At 33.5% G+C, this 17,733-nt stretch overlaps 1 protein-coding gene across 2 annotated transcripts; it reads right to left on the bottom strand.

The window, feature by feature from the left end:
- Positions 1–6,786: 6,786 nt before the first annotated feature.
- Positions 6,787–10,315, bottom strand: LOC143615434 (uncharacterized). Of its 2 annotated transcripts, XM_077088557.1 has the most exons (5): positions 10,282–10,315; positions 8,100–9,244; positions 7,953–8,016; positions 7,754–7,872; positions 6,787–7,281 (listed from the first exon to the last, which is right to left on the bottom strand). In XM_077088557.1, exons 2-5 carry the CDS (start codon positions 9,207–9,209, stop codon positions 7,072–7,074), a joined length of 1,503 nt encoding a protein of 500 aa, XP_076944672.1. In that variant the 5' UTR covers positions 9,210–9,244; positions 10,282–10,315; the 3' UTR covers positions 6,787–7,071. The 2 variants fall into 2 exon arrangements, with proteins under 2 accessions (XP_076944672.1, XP_076944671.1); XM_077088556.1 differs by lacking the exon at positions 10,282–10,315 and having other exon boundaries at positions 8,100–9,346.
- Positions 10,316–17,733: the final 7,418 nt, after the last annotated feature.

The following is a 17,733-nucleotide window of genomic DNA, read 5'->3' as shown; positions in this document are numbered from 1 at the left end:
ACAAGTAATAAAAACTAGACTTATGACTCAACTACACAAAACACCGGCAAGTGAACCGGTCAATTGTACTAAATCTAAGTAAGTCCAGAATATCGAACCCACAGAACTCTATAAATTACGTTAATTAGCTAATTAGACTCGACTATTTATTATTAATGTTTTAAGGGGGTTTCTAAACTAATTTTAAACTAAGAAATTAAGTAAACGAGTAAACTAGAAATAAGCAATAAAACACAAGATCGAAACCAATCAGAGAATGAATCTACCTTGGTAAGAATCCCATGCATCAACAATCATCAAGCAATGGACAAATAACATGATATGGAAACTGATTTCTAAATGTATTCATCTAATAAGCCCTAAAGAACCCTTGATCGCATCAAGTAAAATCCTAAAGAATGATTATTAGATTATTAAGCAATCAGTTATATTGATTTCTTCACAGTCATCAATTAGGGTTAATTAATAGTATCTAAAGCAAGCAATATTACGAAACACTAAACCCTAGATAACTTGATAAGCTAAACACGACATCATGAACAAGGATCAACACAATAAGCAAGAATATTATCACTAATATATCCTAGCATGCGATTGACCAAGACACATGAACAACTCCTCACCTTACAAGAATATTATCACTAATCTATCCTAGCAAGAATATTAAAGTTTTAAGAACGCGGTAAAGTCGGTTAATGTGAGCCGGTGCATCCTCGTCATGACGCCCCATGAACTGATTAGTTTGAACGATGTTGTTCATGATGTATGACGGAATTTGCCACGATTTGGGATTGTTGATTGCGGTAACGACGATGCATGACTGATTTCCGGTTAAGCCATCGAAGGCTTGAGCAGCAATTGTTCTGTCGTCGGCCATTTGAACGTCTGGTTGACTTCTCAGACTTTCTGGTGGTGAACTGTGCGTTGACGATTTTTGTGAAGAAGTAGCTTCCGACGGTAGTCCTTGCGAACGAAGATGTGGCATAAACCTTAAGGACGCAATGGACTAAGTGAGTAGACTAAAAATAAAAACTAAAACTAAATTAAACTAAAATTTAATTAGACTCCTAGGACTCAAACAAAAATAAAACAAATAGCACGTATATAGCAAATAAGTCAAATTAAAACTAAATAATGCAATTGCCAAGAGTCCCCGGCAACGGCGCCAAAAACTTGATGTGCTAGAAACAGTCAATTAAATATTAACTAAAAAAACAAGTAATAAAAACTAGACTTATGACTCAACTACACAAAACACCGGCAAGTGAACCGGTCAATTGTACTAAAGCTAAGTAAGTCTGGAATATCGAACCCACAAGACTCTATAAATTACGTTAATTAGCTAATTAGACTCGACTTACGACACGACTATTTATTATTAATGTTTTAAGGGGGTTTTTAAACTAAGAAATTAAATAAAGGAGTAAACTAGAAATAAGCAATAAAACACAAGATCGAAACCAATCAGAGAAGGAATCTACCTAAGTAAGAATCCCATGCATCAACAATCATCAAGCAATGGAAAAATAACATGATATGGAAACTGATTTCTAAATGTATTCATCTAACAAACCCTAAAGAACCCTTGATCGCATCAAGTAAAATCCTAAAGAATGATTATTAGATTATTAAGCAATCAGTTATATTGATTTCTTCACAGTCATCAATTAAGGTTAATTAATAGTATCTAAAGTAAGCAATCTTACGAAACACTAAACCCTAGATAATTTGATAATCTAAAAACGACATCATGAACAAGGATCAACACAATAAGCAAGAATATTGTCACTAATCTATCCTAGCATGCGATTGACCAAGACACATGAACAACTCCTCACCTTACAGCTATTGGAATTTAGCAGAACATTCAAAACCCTAACCAACTATCAACAAGCTTCTATGATCTAATGGGCCCATTCAATCAAAATAATCAAAACACCAAGTAACAATTAAACATAAACCCTAAATCTAAAGAACACAATCAAGAGATAAAAGATCTATGTGAAGCAATATTTAACAATTAATCAAGATAACAAACATTCATATGCATCATGAAAGCAAACTCAAGTCTTTTACTATTAAAATAACAAAACCATAATCAAATCAATTGTCCAAAGCAAGAATCAAATCAACACATGTTCATCAAACCTAGGTAGACATGAAGTCTCGCCTAGAATAGTCATAATCAAAGATGAATAACTAAAACAAAGAACAAAGAGAAACATCATGAAAGATAATGAACAAGGATGATGAAAAAGAACGAAATAACCCTTCTTAATCGACCCTTGAACACTTGTATGATAGCTCGATAATCCTCCTTGCTTCCTAGCCTCCAAGAAACCTTCAAACCCTTGGAAATTGGCTCAAAATCGGCTGCTATAGTGTGTAGAATCGGCTAGGTTTATAAAAAGATGTTTATATAAGCGAGTAACGGGCTTGGACTTGCAAAGATGGCTGAACAGGGAGGCCTAGGCGCCGCGCGGCCCCCCTTGGGCTTGCCTTCGCGCGGCGCGGCGCACTCTTGGAAGGGCTACGGATTTTTTTGTGTTATTTCTTTTTATTTGTTGTCAAATCTTGCATTATTCATCATTGAACTCCAAGTAATGCTTAGAACCTTCTAGATCTTTCTTCCCTTGATCACCAAGCCACCATCTACATGAACATAAATCAAAATTCGTAAATGAAGTAATCATGTAATCAATGATGAGCAAAACGAGCATAAACTTCGCATGAAATGATAAAAAGAATTAATTTTAACATGCAAGACACCAAAAGATATAAAACACAATAAACATATAAACTACTTGACTCAAAACCTTAATTAATAAAAGATAAACGAAACATAAACTAAACCAAACTCAAAACATTAAATAAACAAAGATTTACAAGGGATTCAAGATGTATAAATAGATGTATATCAAATATCCCCACACTTACTCTTTTTTCGTCCCTGAAAAAGTCTGATGCAGTTGGATCAGAATCGGAAAATTACAGTCTAACAAACATATAAGTTAATTTTTTAAAGCTTAGAAAAACACAAAAACCGTGATCACCGATATTGTTGTCCACTAAAACCCATGCCTTAATCTTTACCGGGACAAATAAGGTCCGATAATAATAGTACTCAGTGGTTTACACAATTAAGACCCGCTTATTTTCAGCTTTTACCGGACCAGACCACCCCAAATTGACTTAAACCTCAAAATTAGCAGAGTTAAAACTTTTGTTGCTCTATTTTTTCATGAATAGTTAAGACGATCAAGGGTATTGTTTATCCACCTAAGCTTAAGCATCAAAGTCTACCAAGCAGCCATTAGATACGATTAAGGTTCAATTAATTAATAGCTAGTGTTCCCCACAACATGACATACCCCCGTTATCAAGCAATACCCCGAACCCATCACCATAGGTGAGCATGCAAAATTTTATCTGTAGGGCTTACATGTAGCGTGTCCCTTGTGGTCCGTTTCTTATTAGTAATGAGACGCGAGCAAAGGGACCCCACATGGCTAACAGCGTGGATGATCAAGTCTGTAGTGAATTTGTACTTTTGTACTTTTGTGATCATGTTTATAGACTTTTGTGATAATGTCGACGTCGGTTACGACATTAGGACAAGAATCCAATCGCGACCCTCATGGGGAACCTTGACAACTTCCAGGAGCACCTCAGTGGTCGGACGTCGGACCATAGCAACGGGCACTACGTTCTCGGATATCAAGAAAAACTTGCTACGCCGGTCTTTTGAGCCTTTCTCGACCTCGTAACCGATGCTCCTGTCGGAAAGACCCTGACACGTGTACCAACCACAACGGTTGGCAAAACAGTAAAAAACGGGAAAACGGTCAAGGTGAGGTAACATTCCATGTGCCATACATACGAATTCGTAATGACGAATTCGCATGACGGCACGAGGATGCAACTGGGATAAATGGATCCCATATGCACTTAACACCTTCATGAAAAATTTTGTCATGGGAAAACGGAAATTCCCATAATCAAAAAAATCGGAATACACAGCCATTTTGCCAGGCGGCGGCAGGCTGGCTATAGAACCAGGAGAGGGAAATTCCAGTTCCCACTCCGGTAATCAACTTCTGGTAATCAGACTGATCCCATTGAACTTCTACTTCGTCAATCTCAGATTGACCAGCCATCCTTTAACAGAAAGAACAGTGAACAGAAACTTCGAGATTTAGTAATCAATTGGAAATCTTTAGAGAGAAAAGAAGAAAGATAATCAGAAATCAAAGGCGACTAGACTTCAAAAGGAAGAAACACCCACTATTTATCCCATCGCAATTAATGCGATGAGATATGAACAGTGGAGAGAGAAAATCTTCGTTCAATCAAAAATTTCCACGTCACGCGGGAAATTCGAAAAAGAGAAAAATGTGCACAGTCGGGTACAGTGACAGCCGTCATAAACATCCCATCATCTGTTCACGCGCCTGCGAGTGGTCAACTTGTCCTTTTTCATGATTATTCACACCAACAGAAGATATTTTCTATCAAACTCCAAAATTCAAAAACCCCCAAAATTTACCTTAAGTCCAAAATTTCACCCGCATACTTCACGTGGAAGAAACACTGGACTGGGGGGACTTATAGAGGTAGGGTACCAAAAAGACCCAAATACCCTTAAGTACTATCCGCGGGTCGGAGAGAAACCCCTCATATACCACCCGCGGGACATATGGATCAGTCGCGTAACCGTCTAAAGGAGAAACACCCACATGACGCATGTGGAAGCATCCTGGCGCCCTCAGAAGTCATCCGCAGGATGAAGTATCTGTCCGCACAAGATGACTGGGAGGCAATACCTCAGGCCAGCTGTCATTTACCAATTACGTTCCAGAAGGTTTCCCAAGATGCTTTCTTGGGCAATACGTGACTCGTCAACCAATGAATGAAGGACATCTGGCCAGGTTGTTATAACCGTGCACATGGCCAGGGTTTTATCCGTCCTATCATAGGATGACACGTGTCCAGACGGTTATTAAGATCTTCTAGAAAGGAACAGCTGGCCCAATCACCTTCCCACATCCTTCGGCTATAAATACCTCGTCAAACTACATGAGGTATTCATTAACTCACATATACTCACTGTACATACTCTGTTTACTCTTAGTACTTTCTCTCTTAAGAACGGTACTGATTCTCAAGCCGGAGGGTGGTTACGGGAAGACACCCCCTCTTGTCCTTCCCGTAACGAGACTCACGGTGTCTGTTTTGCAGGTTCCGGCCATTGTACTTTGGGAAGTGGTACTCATATTATGTTAGTTGTTATCGTATCCTACTCTGTGGACTCATTGGATCCAGGACCCGACTAGGGGATTGGATCCGTGTTTCTTCAAAACCGAAAAAGATTGTATAATTTTGCTGATTAGTAAGGGTGGAGAGTCTATGATGGACATGATGACAAGTATGGAAACTTAGAGAGATGCATATTTTGTTGACTACTTTAAAAATGATGTAGTGAATGTAACTTAATTCGTAGATGACCATAAGTGTGAGAACGATGATTATATATGTCGAGATCGTATCCTTAACTGTATCTAACAACTTGTTTGATGTTTACCAAATAGTTGAATCCTCTTCAGAAATGTGGGATTCTCTTGAATAAAAATATAACATGGGATGTTACTCGTATGAAGTTCGTTATTGGTAATTTCAACGATTACAAAATGGCTGATTCAAGGCGTGTTATAGAACAATCCAATAAATAACTATGTACCTTGGGGCAATTTACTCAACCCAAAATGAAAATGGATCAATCTATGTATCAAGTGTGATTTATAAATTTCCTCCTTAGAAAGTAATTAAGCACAATTCTCAAAGTGTACCGAAAGACCGAAATATACTACAAGATCAGATTATAGGACACATAATAATCCGATCCAAACTGATGTGTCGTTAATATATGAGGCATTTTATATACAAATGCTGATGTGGCGTAGAGAGAAGATTTAAGAGCAAGAAACCATGTTTGGAGATGAACAAATAAATGTAGAAATTGAAAAAACAAATGTTGAAAAATAAGCATACAAATATGGAAACAAATGTTGTAAATAAACGTAGAAACGTTAAAAATGAGCAAGCACATGTTGAAAATGAACAAGAGAGTTTATAACAACGAAATTTGAAAAGAGCTGTGGGATTTTATTTCTCTTTGGCCCCTCAATCGATTGCTCTTCTCACTTGTAATAAGTTAATATAAAATTTGGTAAATGTTAATGATGTGACACGTATAGTTACTTTTGTCTAATTCAGGAGACATTTTGGATATGTCTGAAAATATGGTTCAATTCAAGTGTTAAGATGAAAAAAAATATGGAATTCACCGAATTTTTGTTTACAGTATCGTACTGGAGTACGATACTAGACCTTCGATACCGATACGACCAAGTTTTTAAGAAAATCGGAATTAGTAGTGGTTTGGTACCGAGCTCATCCCTATTAAAATTGAGACTTCATTAATCAAATAAAAGTTGTGGTTTTGTCTGCATAAAATCAAAAAAATAGAAAATTTCTTTTCCCAACCATAGGGAATTAAATGATCTATTTGTAAGAAGACACTATGAAGTGCGGATACACAAAGGTTATGCAGTTTGGATATATTGGGTATCCAAGAGAATGCCTAGATGTTTATGTCTTCAGTATTCAACAAGTGACTCCGGATTCCATTGCAAGGAACCTAGTTAGGTTTTGAATCGGATGTCCGAGAACCATGTTACGCTACTTCTACGATGAAAAAAAATTGGGTTCATGACATAATCGTTTGATAGAATTTGCAATTACAACTTCTGATTTACATAATCGTTTGTCTAATTTGTAGACGGTGTCGGCTCAAGCATAAGTTGCCACCTCACCTGATATATACATTTGCAATATGATCAATATCAATTGTGTTCTATGTTCTCTCTAATGTAATAAACACTACTACCATCACATTTATGTGGTTTGCCAATATAACTCCACTAAAATATATATATATATATATACTAGGTTTAGAGGTACAAGAAACACCACAAAAACCCTCTAGGCTTTACTAACTTGCATAAAGCAATGTCATAAGATCTCACCATCTTCTAGCTCATAAAAAACAACACCGTTATCAACCTCATCATCATCATCAACGTACTCGTACCCATAATAATATTCTTCCTTCAAACGCAACCCAAGTTTCTCCAACGGGTTTTTGATCCCTGAATACTGGCACAGCTTCTCGAGCTCCATCAGAACTGCTAGATTGTCATCGATGATTACTGTTCTCCCCATCTGAACGCAGACAAAGATAATGAGTTAATAATAGATTAATATATCACCTTATAGTAACCTACAGTCTTTATTGTTCTCTTCCACTAAAGTCACTCACATTTTTTTCGAATAATAACCACCAACTTTTCAGTAATGTTCATTTTTTCAAAATTAAGATATCTAAATGGAAAGTGTAATTTTTTTTTTCCAAGTTTCACCTAAAAATAAGATCTGTTAAAAAAAAGAATTCACTAAATAATAAATTAATACATTAAAGCCAAATTGAAAACTCAGCAACTATAGAATAGTTTCACAAGATTTGAACAATATTGAAAATTGAGGGATTTTAGTTGTTGGAAAAAAGTGAAAAGTGAGTGACCTTAGTGAAACACCAGAGAAACTTGATTACTAGTTCATGGTTTTATCCCATATAATAACTAATAAACCCGACTCTAATTTCAGAATTTAAAGATTGTTAGGTAAAAAAAGATACCTTCTCTACTTCTTCTCGTTCTTTATCGCGTTTCATCTGCAACTCCGACTTGGCACTCTGGAGTATGGCTTCTTTAGCAGCCCGAGCTGCTCTTATTCTGGACTCAATATTTGACATTTCTGCTAATAAGGCAAATACAATTAATATGATGAGATAACACTAAACAAATCATTACTTAATGAAATTACTATAACTTTACCTTCATGTTTCTGTCTTAATGATACCTCCTTAGTCTGAGGTGTTTTTACATAAACATCCTTGCCCTGCACAAAATTCAACACTCTCATCAAACCATATAATCACACAATAGCATAATAAACATACAATTAAAGTTCATGAAATTTACCTGTACTATATTTGTACCCGAACAACCTTTCATGACCCGTTTCAATTCGATTAAAGTATGATCACCGAACGAACCGAACACACTCTCGATCTTCTCTTTCTTTAAGGAAACCAAATCATACTTCCTTAAAAACCCACGCAACGGGCCACTCAAATCACCTCTTGATGCCAACAAGAATTCATTCTTTAGCCTTGCCTTTTCCGCACACGATAATATAGGTTTCGGTTCTGGTTTCACCTCAGAGCTCGCTGTAACAATGTTTGTAGCTTCAGGCTTCTTTGCTTTTAAACTAACACCAACACTATTTTCTTTAACCGCACACGATAATATAGGTTTCGGTTTCACCTCAGAGCTCGCTGTAACAATGTTTGTAGCTTCAGGCTTCTTTGCTTTTAAACTAACACCAACCCTATTTTCTTTAACCGCACACGATAATATAGGTTTCAGTTTCACCTCAGAGCTTGCTGTAACAATGTTTGTAGCTTCAGGCTTCTTTGCTTTTAAACTAACACCGATCCTATTTTCTTTAACCGCACACGATAATATGGGTTTCGGTTTCACCTCAGAGCTCGCTGTAACAGTGTTTGTAGCTTCAGGATTCTTTGCTTTTAAACTAACACTGAAACTGTTTTCTTTAGTGGGTTCGTGATTCTTGTTTGGTATTACAACATTCTTCTTCAGTATGCTCAGTTTTAACGACTTTGCCTCTAATAATTTCCAACTTTTACCAAAAGTATCATTCAATTCTTTTGCCATCAAATGAACATAATTCCCAGGCGGATTGTATCGCATCGCGTTGGAAAACGTGAGTCTAACATCAGAACAAAACGCTTCTGCAGATGAATAATTATCATTATCCAATTTCTTGCTTATTGTTCCAAAATCCATAGGATGAGTTATGATGGAGAAATAATCAGGAATCCCAAGCGCAATGGGGTCAACGGGTTGGTTGAAAACAGGCCCGTATTTATGAATCATTAACGTTTTAAGAATCTTTCTGCACTCGATTTTTATTCCAGTATCCATCTTCTGCCTTTTGTTATGTGGGCCCTCCAAGATTTCAGGCGGGTCGGGCCGTTTTTTAGAGCCCGGTATTATTATCTTCACCATGTCGAAAACTTAAAACACAAAGCTGAAACAAGATTCTGAAAAAAAATATACATCTCAAATCAGTATTAAAATTAATTTATAAAGCAATAAATCTATGATAAATTTTGCGTTAAATAGTTAAAATCTAACTGCAAAACATAGCAATTGAGCAATAATTATGAACCAGGTTAAACCCTATATAAAACCCTTAATATTGATTTTCCCTAGATTGAAATTATTAAAACCCTAACGAAAGAATCAGAATAAAAAATCGGAATCACTAAACCGTAATTATAAAAACCTAGTTAAACAAATTAGGATCCATTACTAAAACTGAAAACAAAAGTAAAAAAATACTTCAAGTCAGAAATAAAAATATTATAACACTGATAACAGAATTATAATTATTATCCCAAAACATAAAAAAAATTCCATAAATACTGACCATGTTTAATATTCTATTTAAGTCAAATATAAACACTAAGCACTTAATGACAACCAAGGTTTATATATCTTCCATTTAAATCACTTAATTACTATAAAAAAATGATTCAACATCCATAAATCTATGATCAATTATGCATTAAATAGTAATAAAAATCTAACAACAAAACAGAGCACAATGAGCTTATACCCTATATAAAACCCTTTAATATTATTTTACCCAGATTAAAATCACTAAAACCCTAACAAATTAACATATTCATAATTAAACTCAAAATCATCAAACACTAACTACAAAACCTAATTAAACAAATTATAACAAATTACTACAAGTGAATACCAGATTAAAAACTAGTTCAATTCAGTAACAAAACTCATGACAAAAACAATAATTATAATTATTATTAAAAAAATCACATTAAAATCTAATAATCAAATCGAACAAATTACCGCTTTCCTATTCGATATCGTTAAACGTTAAACCCTAATACAGCAAAAACTCAAAAACAATCGAATATAAGTTAAATTCAAGTACTAGCGGAATAAATTCACATTAAATATAATCAAACTGATAAAAAAAAATAATATTAATAATAATAATAATAATAATAATAATAATAATAATAATAATAATAATAATAATAATTACCTGAAGACTGCCGGCGAGTGTAAGAAGAAGAAGTGAAGAATGGGAATGAGACTTCTGTGATGTGTGAGAATGTTTATATAAGATATTATTAAGTTACATAAATGGTCCCTCAAGTATTTGAAAATGTACGCTTTAGGTCACTAACGGTAACGGAGTTGGATTTTATTTTTGCTCAAAGATTGTGTTTCTATAGTTATGTAATTAATGATTACCGGTTCATCTGCCTAAAAAGAAATATTTTGGTTACTTTCCATAAATCAAGTATTGTGAAAATATTATGGCATTTATTTACAAGATATTGTTACTGATATTTTATATTGTAAAATCAGTGGTCTAGATTCTAGAACATTGTATTAAACCAACTTAGTTGAAATCCTTGTTTTTTTTACCTCACTAGATTTTAGTTTCATATATTTATTTTTATCCCTCTAAATTTAGTCATGAAATATTTTTTTTTTCAACTCATATTTATACATTTTGGTTTCTCAACTTAAAAATAAAACTATTTTCTTTTAATTATTTCGTAATACTACAGCTTTAAAATTTCTGCCACAAAACTTTTAGCATTTCAACTCTCAAATATTTTGCACTTTTACTATAAAACTTTTAGATTTTCAACTTTGTTACAAAACTTATAGACATTTACTATAAAACTAATAAACTTTTAACTTTAGCCACAAAACTTAGAGAGTAACAAACAAATTAAGCCGATACCAACTAGCTTTTCACCGCGTAACCGCTAATACTTGTTTAAATAGTAGTTTTATTGTTTTAAAAATAATAAAAATAAATTGTGTGAAAATATTACTCCCTCCGTCCCGATATAAATGTCCTATTTTGACTTTTCAAGTCTTTCTTTTGTAACTTTGACCGTAAATATTTTTGTTCGTGTCATATAATACTTGATGAAAATTATATCAATGTAAAATACATTTAAAACTCAATCCATTCATATAATTTTCATCAAGAATTATATGACACGAACAAAAATATTTACGGTCAAAGTTGTAAAAGAAAGACTTGAAAAGTCAAACTAGGACATTTAAATTAGGACGGAGAGAGTATAACATTATTTATAGATTAAATCGTATTTCATTTTTCTTCCATTTCATCGTTCCGTTTATGCCCTTCAACCACAATCTCCATAGGATCCATTTAATACTTATCTTTTGGGTCATAAAACTAACTCATTCTTTTTCTTACATAATTTGAGTAACTTCTGTTCTACTCTCATTTCCCAAAACTCATTTTTTTTCCAACAAAGATATCATCTTAAATTGGTAACAATAAAGATTTGGCAAACAGCAAATTGAACGTCTAAACATCTCACCACTACAAGTTAGTTTAAAATGGTAACAATAAAGATTTGGCAAACAGCAAATTGTACACCGGTTTAAAATATCTAAAGCCCGAAAATTCAATCAGTTTATATACATGGGAGTCTTATTATAAAGGTAATTACCGTAATTTAACTAGGGTGTACAACTGGTTCACTTTAGTATCTAACTTGTTAACTAATATAATTTGGTTGCACAACCGAATAACTAATATATACATGGGAGCTGTATGATTGTAAAGGTTATATAACTCGTTTTTAAGATGGAGTCAGGCACTATCGTTACTCCATAAATAATCGTGTTCTAAAATGGATTACTATTTCTCCATATATTGTATGTAATTCGACTATTAAAACAGAACCTAAAAATGGAAAAAGTTCTTTCAAAAGATTTTTATTTCCTTAAATAACAAATTTCAACGTTATAATTTGAAGAGTTTCAGTGTTATCTTAATATACAAATTTAGCAAGTCTCGTTATTCTAAAGTCTAAGGGTTTTTTTTTAAAATTAAAGTGACATGTATTGTATTAATTCAAAAGACAATTGATGAAATTTCAACACTTGCATATGTTGGTCAAAATTTTTTATAAGGTACATAGTTGTAACAAGGAATGATAAATATATGATTCCGTTCTCTAACAGATTAAGTTGTGTTTTGAGGCACTTGACATTCACATTTCTTTTATTGGTTAACACGAAAAGCAAAAGAACCCTAACACGACAACAGTGAAATGCATGATTAATGTGGTCCTCAAAAGGACGAAGACAAAATTTCCCATCCACCAATAGCAAGCAATTCAGAGGTTACTATCACAATCAGTTAGTCCGTTTACCAGTTGGGGGCCATGACTTTTGTTAAAACATTTTTTTTTTTTTTACAAATCAATTACGAAATCCATCTGTAAGGTTGAGGGGAAATGAAATAAACTATGAGGGTTTTTTTATGTTATTTATGTAATCTTCCAACATTACCTTAGAATGTCTATAATTCCTTCACTATAGTAAATGAAAGTTAATATCCTAGCATTGAGGGAATTTAATGGAAGGATACCAATTTATAACTAACCCATCAAACACAAAAACTGATGGAACGTTTTTAAATTCTAATTTTATTTCCATCCGGCTTCGCAAACTAAAACTTAAGGAATTTTGCGTAGTCGTTTCAAGCTTCTTGTTTGAAACTAGGAATTGGATTTTGAAGAGTAAATTACAAATTTTGTCTTTTTGAATTACCCAAATTATGGACTAGGTCTTTTTCGAAAATGACTTTCAGCCACTGTCTTTTATTTAGATTTTTATCTTGCTTTTAGGTCTTTACACTAATGAATGCTAGCGGGTAGTGGTGTGCGCGGCGGTGTATGAGGGTAGTATCCTCTTCCTCACACAACAAGAAAAATAAATAAAAAATGTGAGGACACCTGAATCTTTGTTCCACATGAACACATAACCCTCAAAAAAGAATCCCGTTATTTAATAACTTAAGTTTTTGTCCTTTGTTCTCAAACTTCTCACAAGTCACATTCACTTATGTACTAGCTATTTTCTCAACCCCTAAAAAAAGCTTGATAAGTTTTGACCGAATTTAAGTTGTCATAATGAACGTCATATACAATGTAAGATGATCCAACAATTCAAAAAACAAAATAAACGTAAGGTATACCTGTTGTTAGCGTACTCATACAGACGACCACCGTCTGAAAAGACGATAAGAGCAACCTCAGCATCACTAAGTATACACAACTCATAGGCTTTCTTGAACAACCCATCGCGACGCTTGCAAAAGGTCACCTGTCGATTCTTTTTGTTTTCGATCCGCTTGATCACAGTCTTTTCCTTCCAAGCTTTGTCTGCGAAGACAAGCCCCCAGAGTCATTCTGAAACGAAATGGACATTTCGGTGTGGTGGAAATCAGACTGAATAATATTCTTAGAATTTTCCATGTTTCCTTAAGTAAATTACATAGACTTCACCTCAAGAAAAGGAAGAGGCGTTAATTTTTGGTGTGTAAAAGAAATAATGTTTTACTGAGGAGAGAAAAACCAAAGCAGGAAATAAGAAAATAAGTACTAGAGGGAATTAAAGGTGGCTGGTAGAAGAATAAGAAGATGAGTTTTTATTTGGTGAAGGGTGGCTATCAATACACCTACACCCCATAATTAAGCATGGGAAAATTTCAAAATGAAAAAGAATCTCATTCTGTTTCTCCTTAAAAAATTCCATTAATGTCCTTTACAAACTCATCATCGAAGACCAATTTTGAAATTCACGACATGTTTTGCTTCAAACTCGTCTTTGACGACTAGTTTGGCATCAAACTCATATTTCACAATCAACTGGACAAAATAGTCTTTCATGGCCTATTTGATCATTATTCGATTATTATTTTATTATAATTAAATTTTACTCATATTTGGTTTTCCTTTTAATACTTTCAATGTATAAATTTTATAAAATTCCGAATATACCGTTATACGTGCTTATTGGTTATCTATGTGTTAGCATAAGTTTACTTAGGCTGAGGGGTGTGGAGCGCTAGAGGGGGCGCGTGAGCCCATCCGCTCGCGCCCCGGGGCGCGAGCACCACACCACTGAGGCGCGAGAGGGGCGCGAGCACGGAAAAAGAGGCGGGCGCAAGGGTGATCGCGGCTGGAAATGGGCGTAAAGTGGGCATTGGGAAGCGTGCATGACCGTTGGGGCTATAAATTGAGCCGTTGGCTCTTAAAGTTTATTAAAAAAAAAATTTTAATAAACTAGTTATATATATATATATATATAGAGAGAGAGAGAGAGATAGATAGAGTTATATATATATACTTTTGGTAGAGGAAGAAGATGTGATTTCAGAGGAAAAAAGAGGTAGAGCAAGTGATGGAGACTGTCTAGAAGAAGAAGAATGGTGATGATGGAAGTCCATTGAAGGAAGACTGGAGACAGACAGAAGAGATATTTGTTCAAAGGTAGAGACAGGAAGTGAGTGAGATATATAGCAGGATGTGATTTTGGACTATGTGTTATGTTAAGACTTTGTTTGTATAATGTGTGTTTTTTTAGATATTAATGTGTTTTTTTAATTAATGTGTGTTTTTTTAAATAATTTCTTGTTTTTTTAATAATACGTTTTTTTAATACATTTATAAAAAAATAAACCGCTCGCGCCCCCTCTCGCGCCCCTCCACACCATGGCCCGGGGCGCGAGCACCACTACCAACATCCATCTTATCAAGTTTCTCTCTCTGCCACACGTCACAATATTATTGGCTGGCGCCCCCACTCGCGCCCCCTCTCGCGCCCCCCACACCCCTCAGCCTTAAAACCGAGTCGGGTCAAATTTTGTTAAACACGTTGATATAAATTTGACTCGGCTCAGTTTTAAACAAAATTTATGTCGGCACGTAGATCAAACTAGTCATATATGCTATATTCGAATTTTATAAAATTTATGCATTAAAAGTTATAAAAAAACAAATATGAATAAAATTTAATTATAATAATATATATAATATACAAAAAATAAAAAGACCAAATAGGTTGTGATACATGAGTTTGTGGCCAAACTGGTCGTGAAAGACGAGTTTTAGGCCAAACTGGTAATCAAATACGCATTTGAGGCAAAAACATGTCGTTAAAGACAAGTCTAAGACAAAACTTGTCGTGAATTTTTAAAATAAACTTAGATGGCGAGTTTATAAAGGACTTTAATACAATATTTAAAAAAGCAGAGACAAAATGGGATTCTTTTTCTTCAAAAATGTCATTTTAGGAATTTTCCTTCATTATTATTATTAGTGAAAATTCCAAAAATGAATCTAATTTGTGAAAAGATTCCATTTTTGTCTCATAAACTTTACAATTCCAAAAATATCCCCTCTAACTCATCTTTAACCATGCGTTAGAAAGTCTAATACGTTTTCGACAACGTGTTATACTAAGTTACTAACACTATGGGTGTGCATGGTGCGGTTCGGTGCGGTTTTGAACTGCAACGTAAACCAAACTTTCGATTTTTTGATTTTTCAGAACCTTTCGATTTCAGTTCTTTATGTTTTCGGTTTCCGGGTCAATTCAGTTTTTCTACTCGTATTTGAGGCAAAAAAAGTTTGACCCAAGATATTGAATTGGGCTTAGTACTTTTTAAAAACAAGAATAAATAATGATTAACAAAATATTGTTTATTTGTGTATAGAATATTAAGAGCTAAAAAAGATGCTTACATTCAAAATTATAAATAAAATGTTTTAAATTCAATAGCAAACGTTAAATATAAAAAAAAATATTCAAGTGGATAAAACATAAACGATTCAACCAAAAATTAATTCAACATGAACGATGCACATTTAATAGAGTAATATTATTTGTTATTATTATAAGTAATCACATGAAGAATTAAACAAATAGTTATAGGTCGGTTCGGTTTTAATGTCTACGGTTTGGTTCGGTTCAGTTATTACGTTTTTTTTCCAGTTTTTTTGGTTATTTTGGTTCGGTTCGGTTGATTCGGTCATTCACAAAACACAAAACCGCACCAAAACCAATATTGCGGTTTTTAATAAAACTCAAAAATGAATGTCAGTTTCTAATTCAGTTTGGTTTTTCAGTTTCATGCACACCCCTAACTAACACGCCGTCAAAGATGTGTTAGACTTCTTATCACATGGTCAACGATGAGTTAGACCTGAAAATATGGTCAACGATGTGTTAACATCCAAAACACATAGTCAAATGCATGTTAGTCTTTTGTTTTTATATTATATTACTATAACTAATTTTACTTATATTTTGTTTTTCTTTTATTACTTTTAATATATAAAGTTATATATTATTTCAAATATACCGAAGAGACATCCTTATTTTATCCATGGATCAACATAAACTTACCCAAACTTGAGCCGTGCCAAATTAGTATCGAAATATTCAATAAAATTGACCCCACACGGTTTTAATTTATGTCAACATGTAGATAAAAATAAGCATGTCTCGTCGATATATTTGAAAATATAAAATTTTATATATTAAAAGTTATAAAGAAAAACTAAATATAGGTGAAATTAGTTATAGTAATATAATATTAAAAAAAATGCTAACATGTCTTTGACTATGTGGATGAATGCTAATGTGTTTTAAGGTATAACTCATATTTGGTCATGTGTTAGAAAGCCGAAGACGTGTTAGGCTTTCTAACACATGTTTAAAGATGAGTTAGAGGGGTACATTTTTGGAATTTTAAATTTGAGGGACAAAAATAGAATCTCTTTTCAAAATAGGTCAATTTTAAGAATTTTCCATTATTATATTTATTATTATTATTATTATTAATTTGAAAGGCCAACTTTTATAAAAAAAGCAAACAACTTACAAGTAGGGAGCGGTCATTTAGGGGCCTTAGCTGGTGATCCGGGCTGTTTCCCTCTCGACGATGAAGCTTAACCCCCATCGTCTCACTGGCCGACCTTGACCACTGTTATTTTGAGGTCATATCTAGATCATGAATTAGTAACTGCATCCAATTTCTAAAAAAATCCCAAATGTTTCCATTTTTGGAATGGAATATTTATGGAATCTCCATGAATAGGATCAAACCGCCAAAAAAAAAAACAAAAACGAAACAACCAAAAGCAATTAAAAAACTATATTATAACATACAACAGAAGACTTATAAAAGAAAACTGATAAAATTAAATTTACACAATTTATCCCATACAAACCTCGCTCTTTTGCTTCTACTAGTTCACTACTCTTATTACTTATCTTGATTACCACCCAATCTTTACCCCGTAGAGCTCGAACTCATAAGACTTTTGGTTAATGGAAATACATCCTTACCACTAGAATGTTCGAATGAAGATGCCACGTTACTTTTACACTTATTTCTTATAATAATAATAATAATAATAAAAATAAAAATAATAATAATAATAATTTTACTTATTTTTATATCTAGGTTAGTTTCTATTATCATTTAGAATTTAGATAAACAAAATACAATTAAATAATTATTTAATATATCAAACATTTCATAATATATTAAGAAATATAAATTTAAAAAGTTAACTAAGTAAAATAAATAAATTAAAGTTACCACATTTATGCCAATAAACCAACATGTATAACCATCACA

Source organism: Bidens hawaiensis, unplaced genomic scaffold (assembly GCF_021521415.1).
Source record: "Bidens hawaiensis isolate Kalapana, Puna unplaced genomic scaffold, B.hawaiensis_p1.1 tig00042903_1, whole genome shotgun sequence".
NCBI classification, from domain to species: domain Eukaryota; kingdom Viridiplantae; phylum Streptophyta; class Magnoliopsida; order Asterales; family Asteraceae; genus Bidens; species Bidens hawaiensis.
The sequence above is the reverse complement of the archived record's forward strand: the minus strand, read 5'-3'. Positions and strand labels throughout refer to the sequence as shown.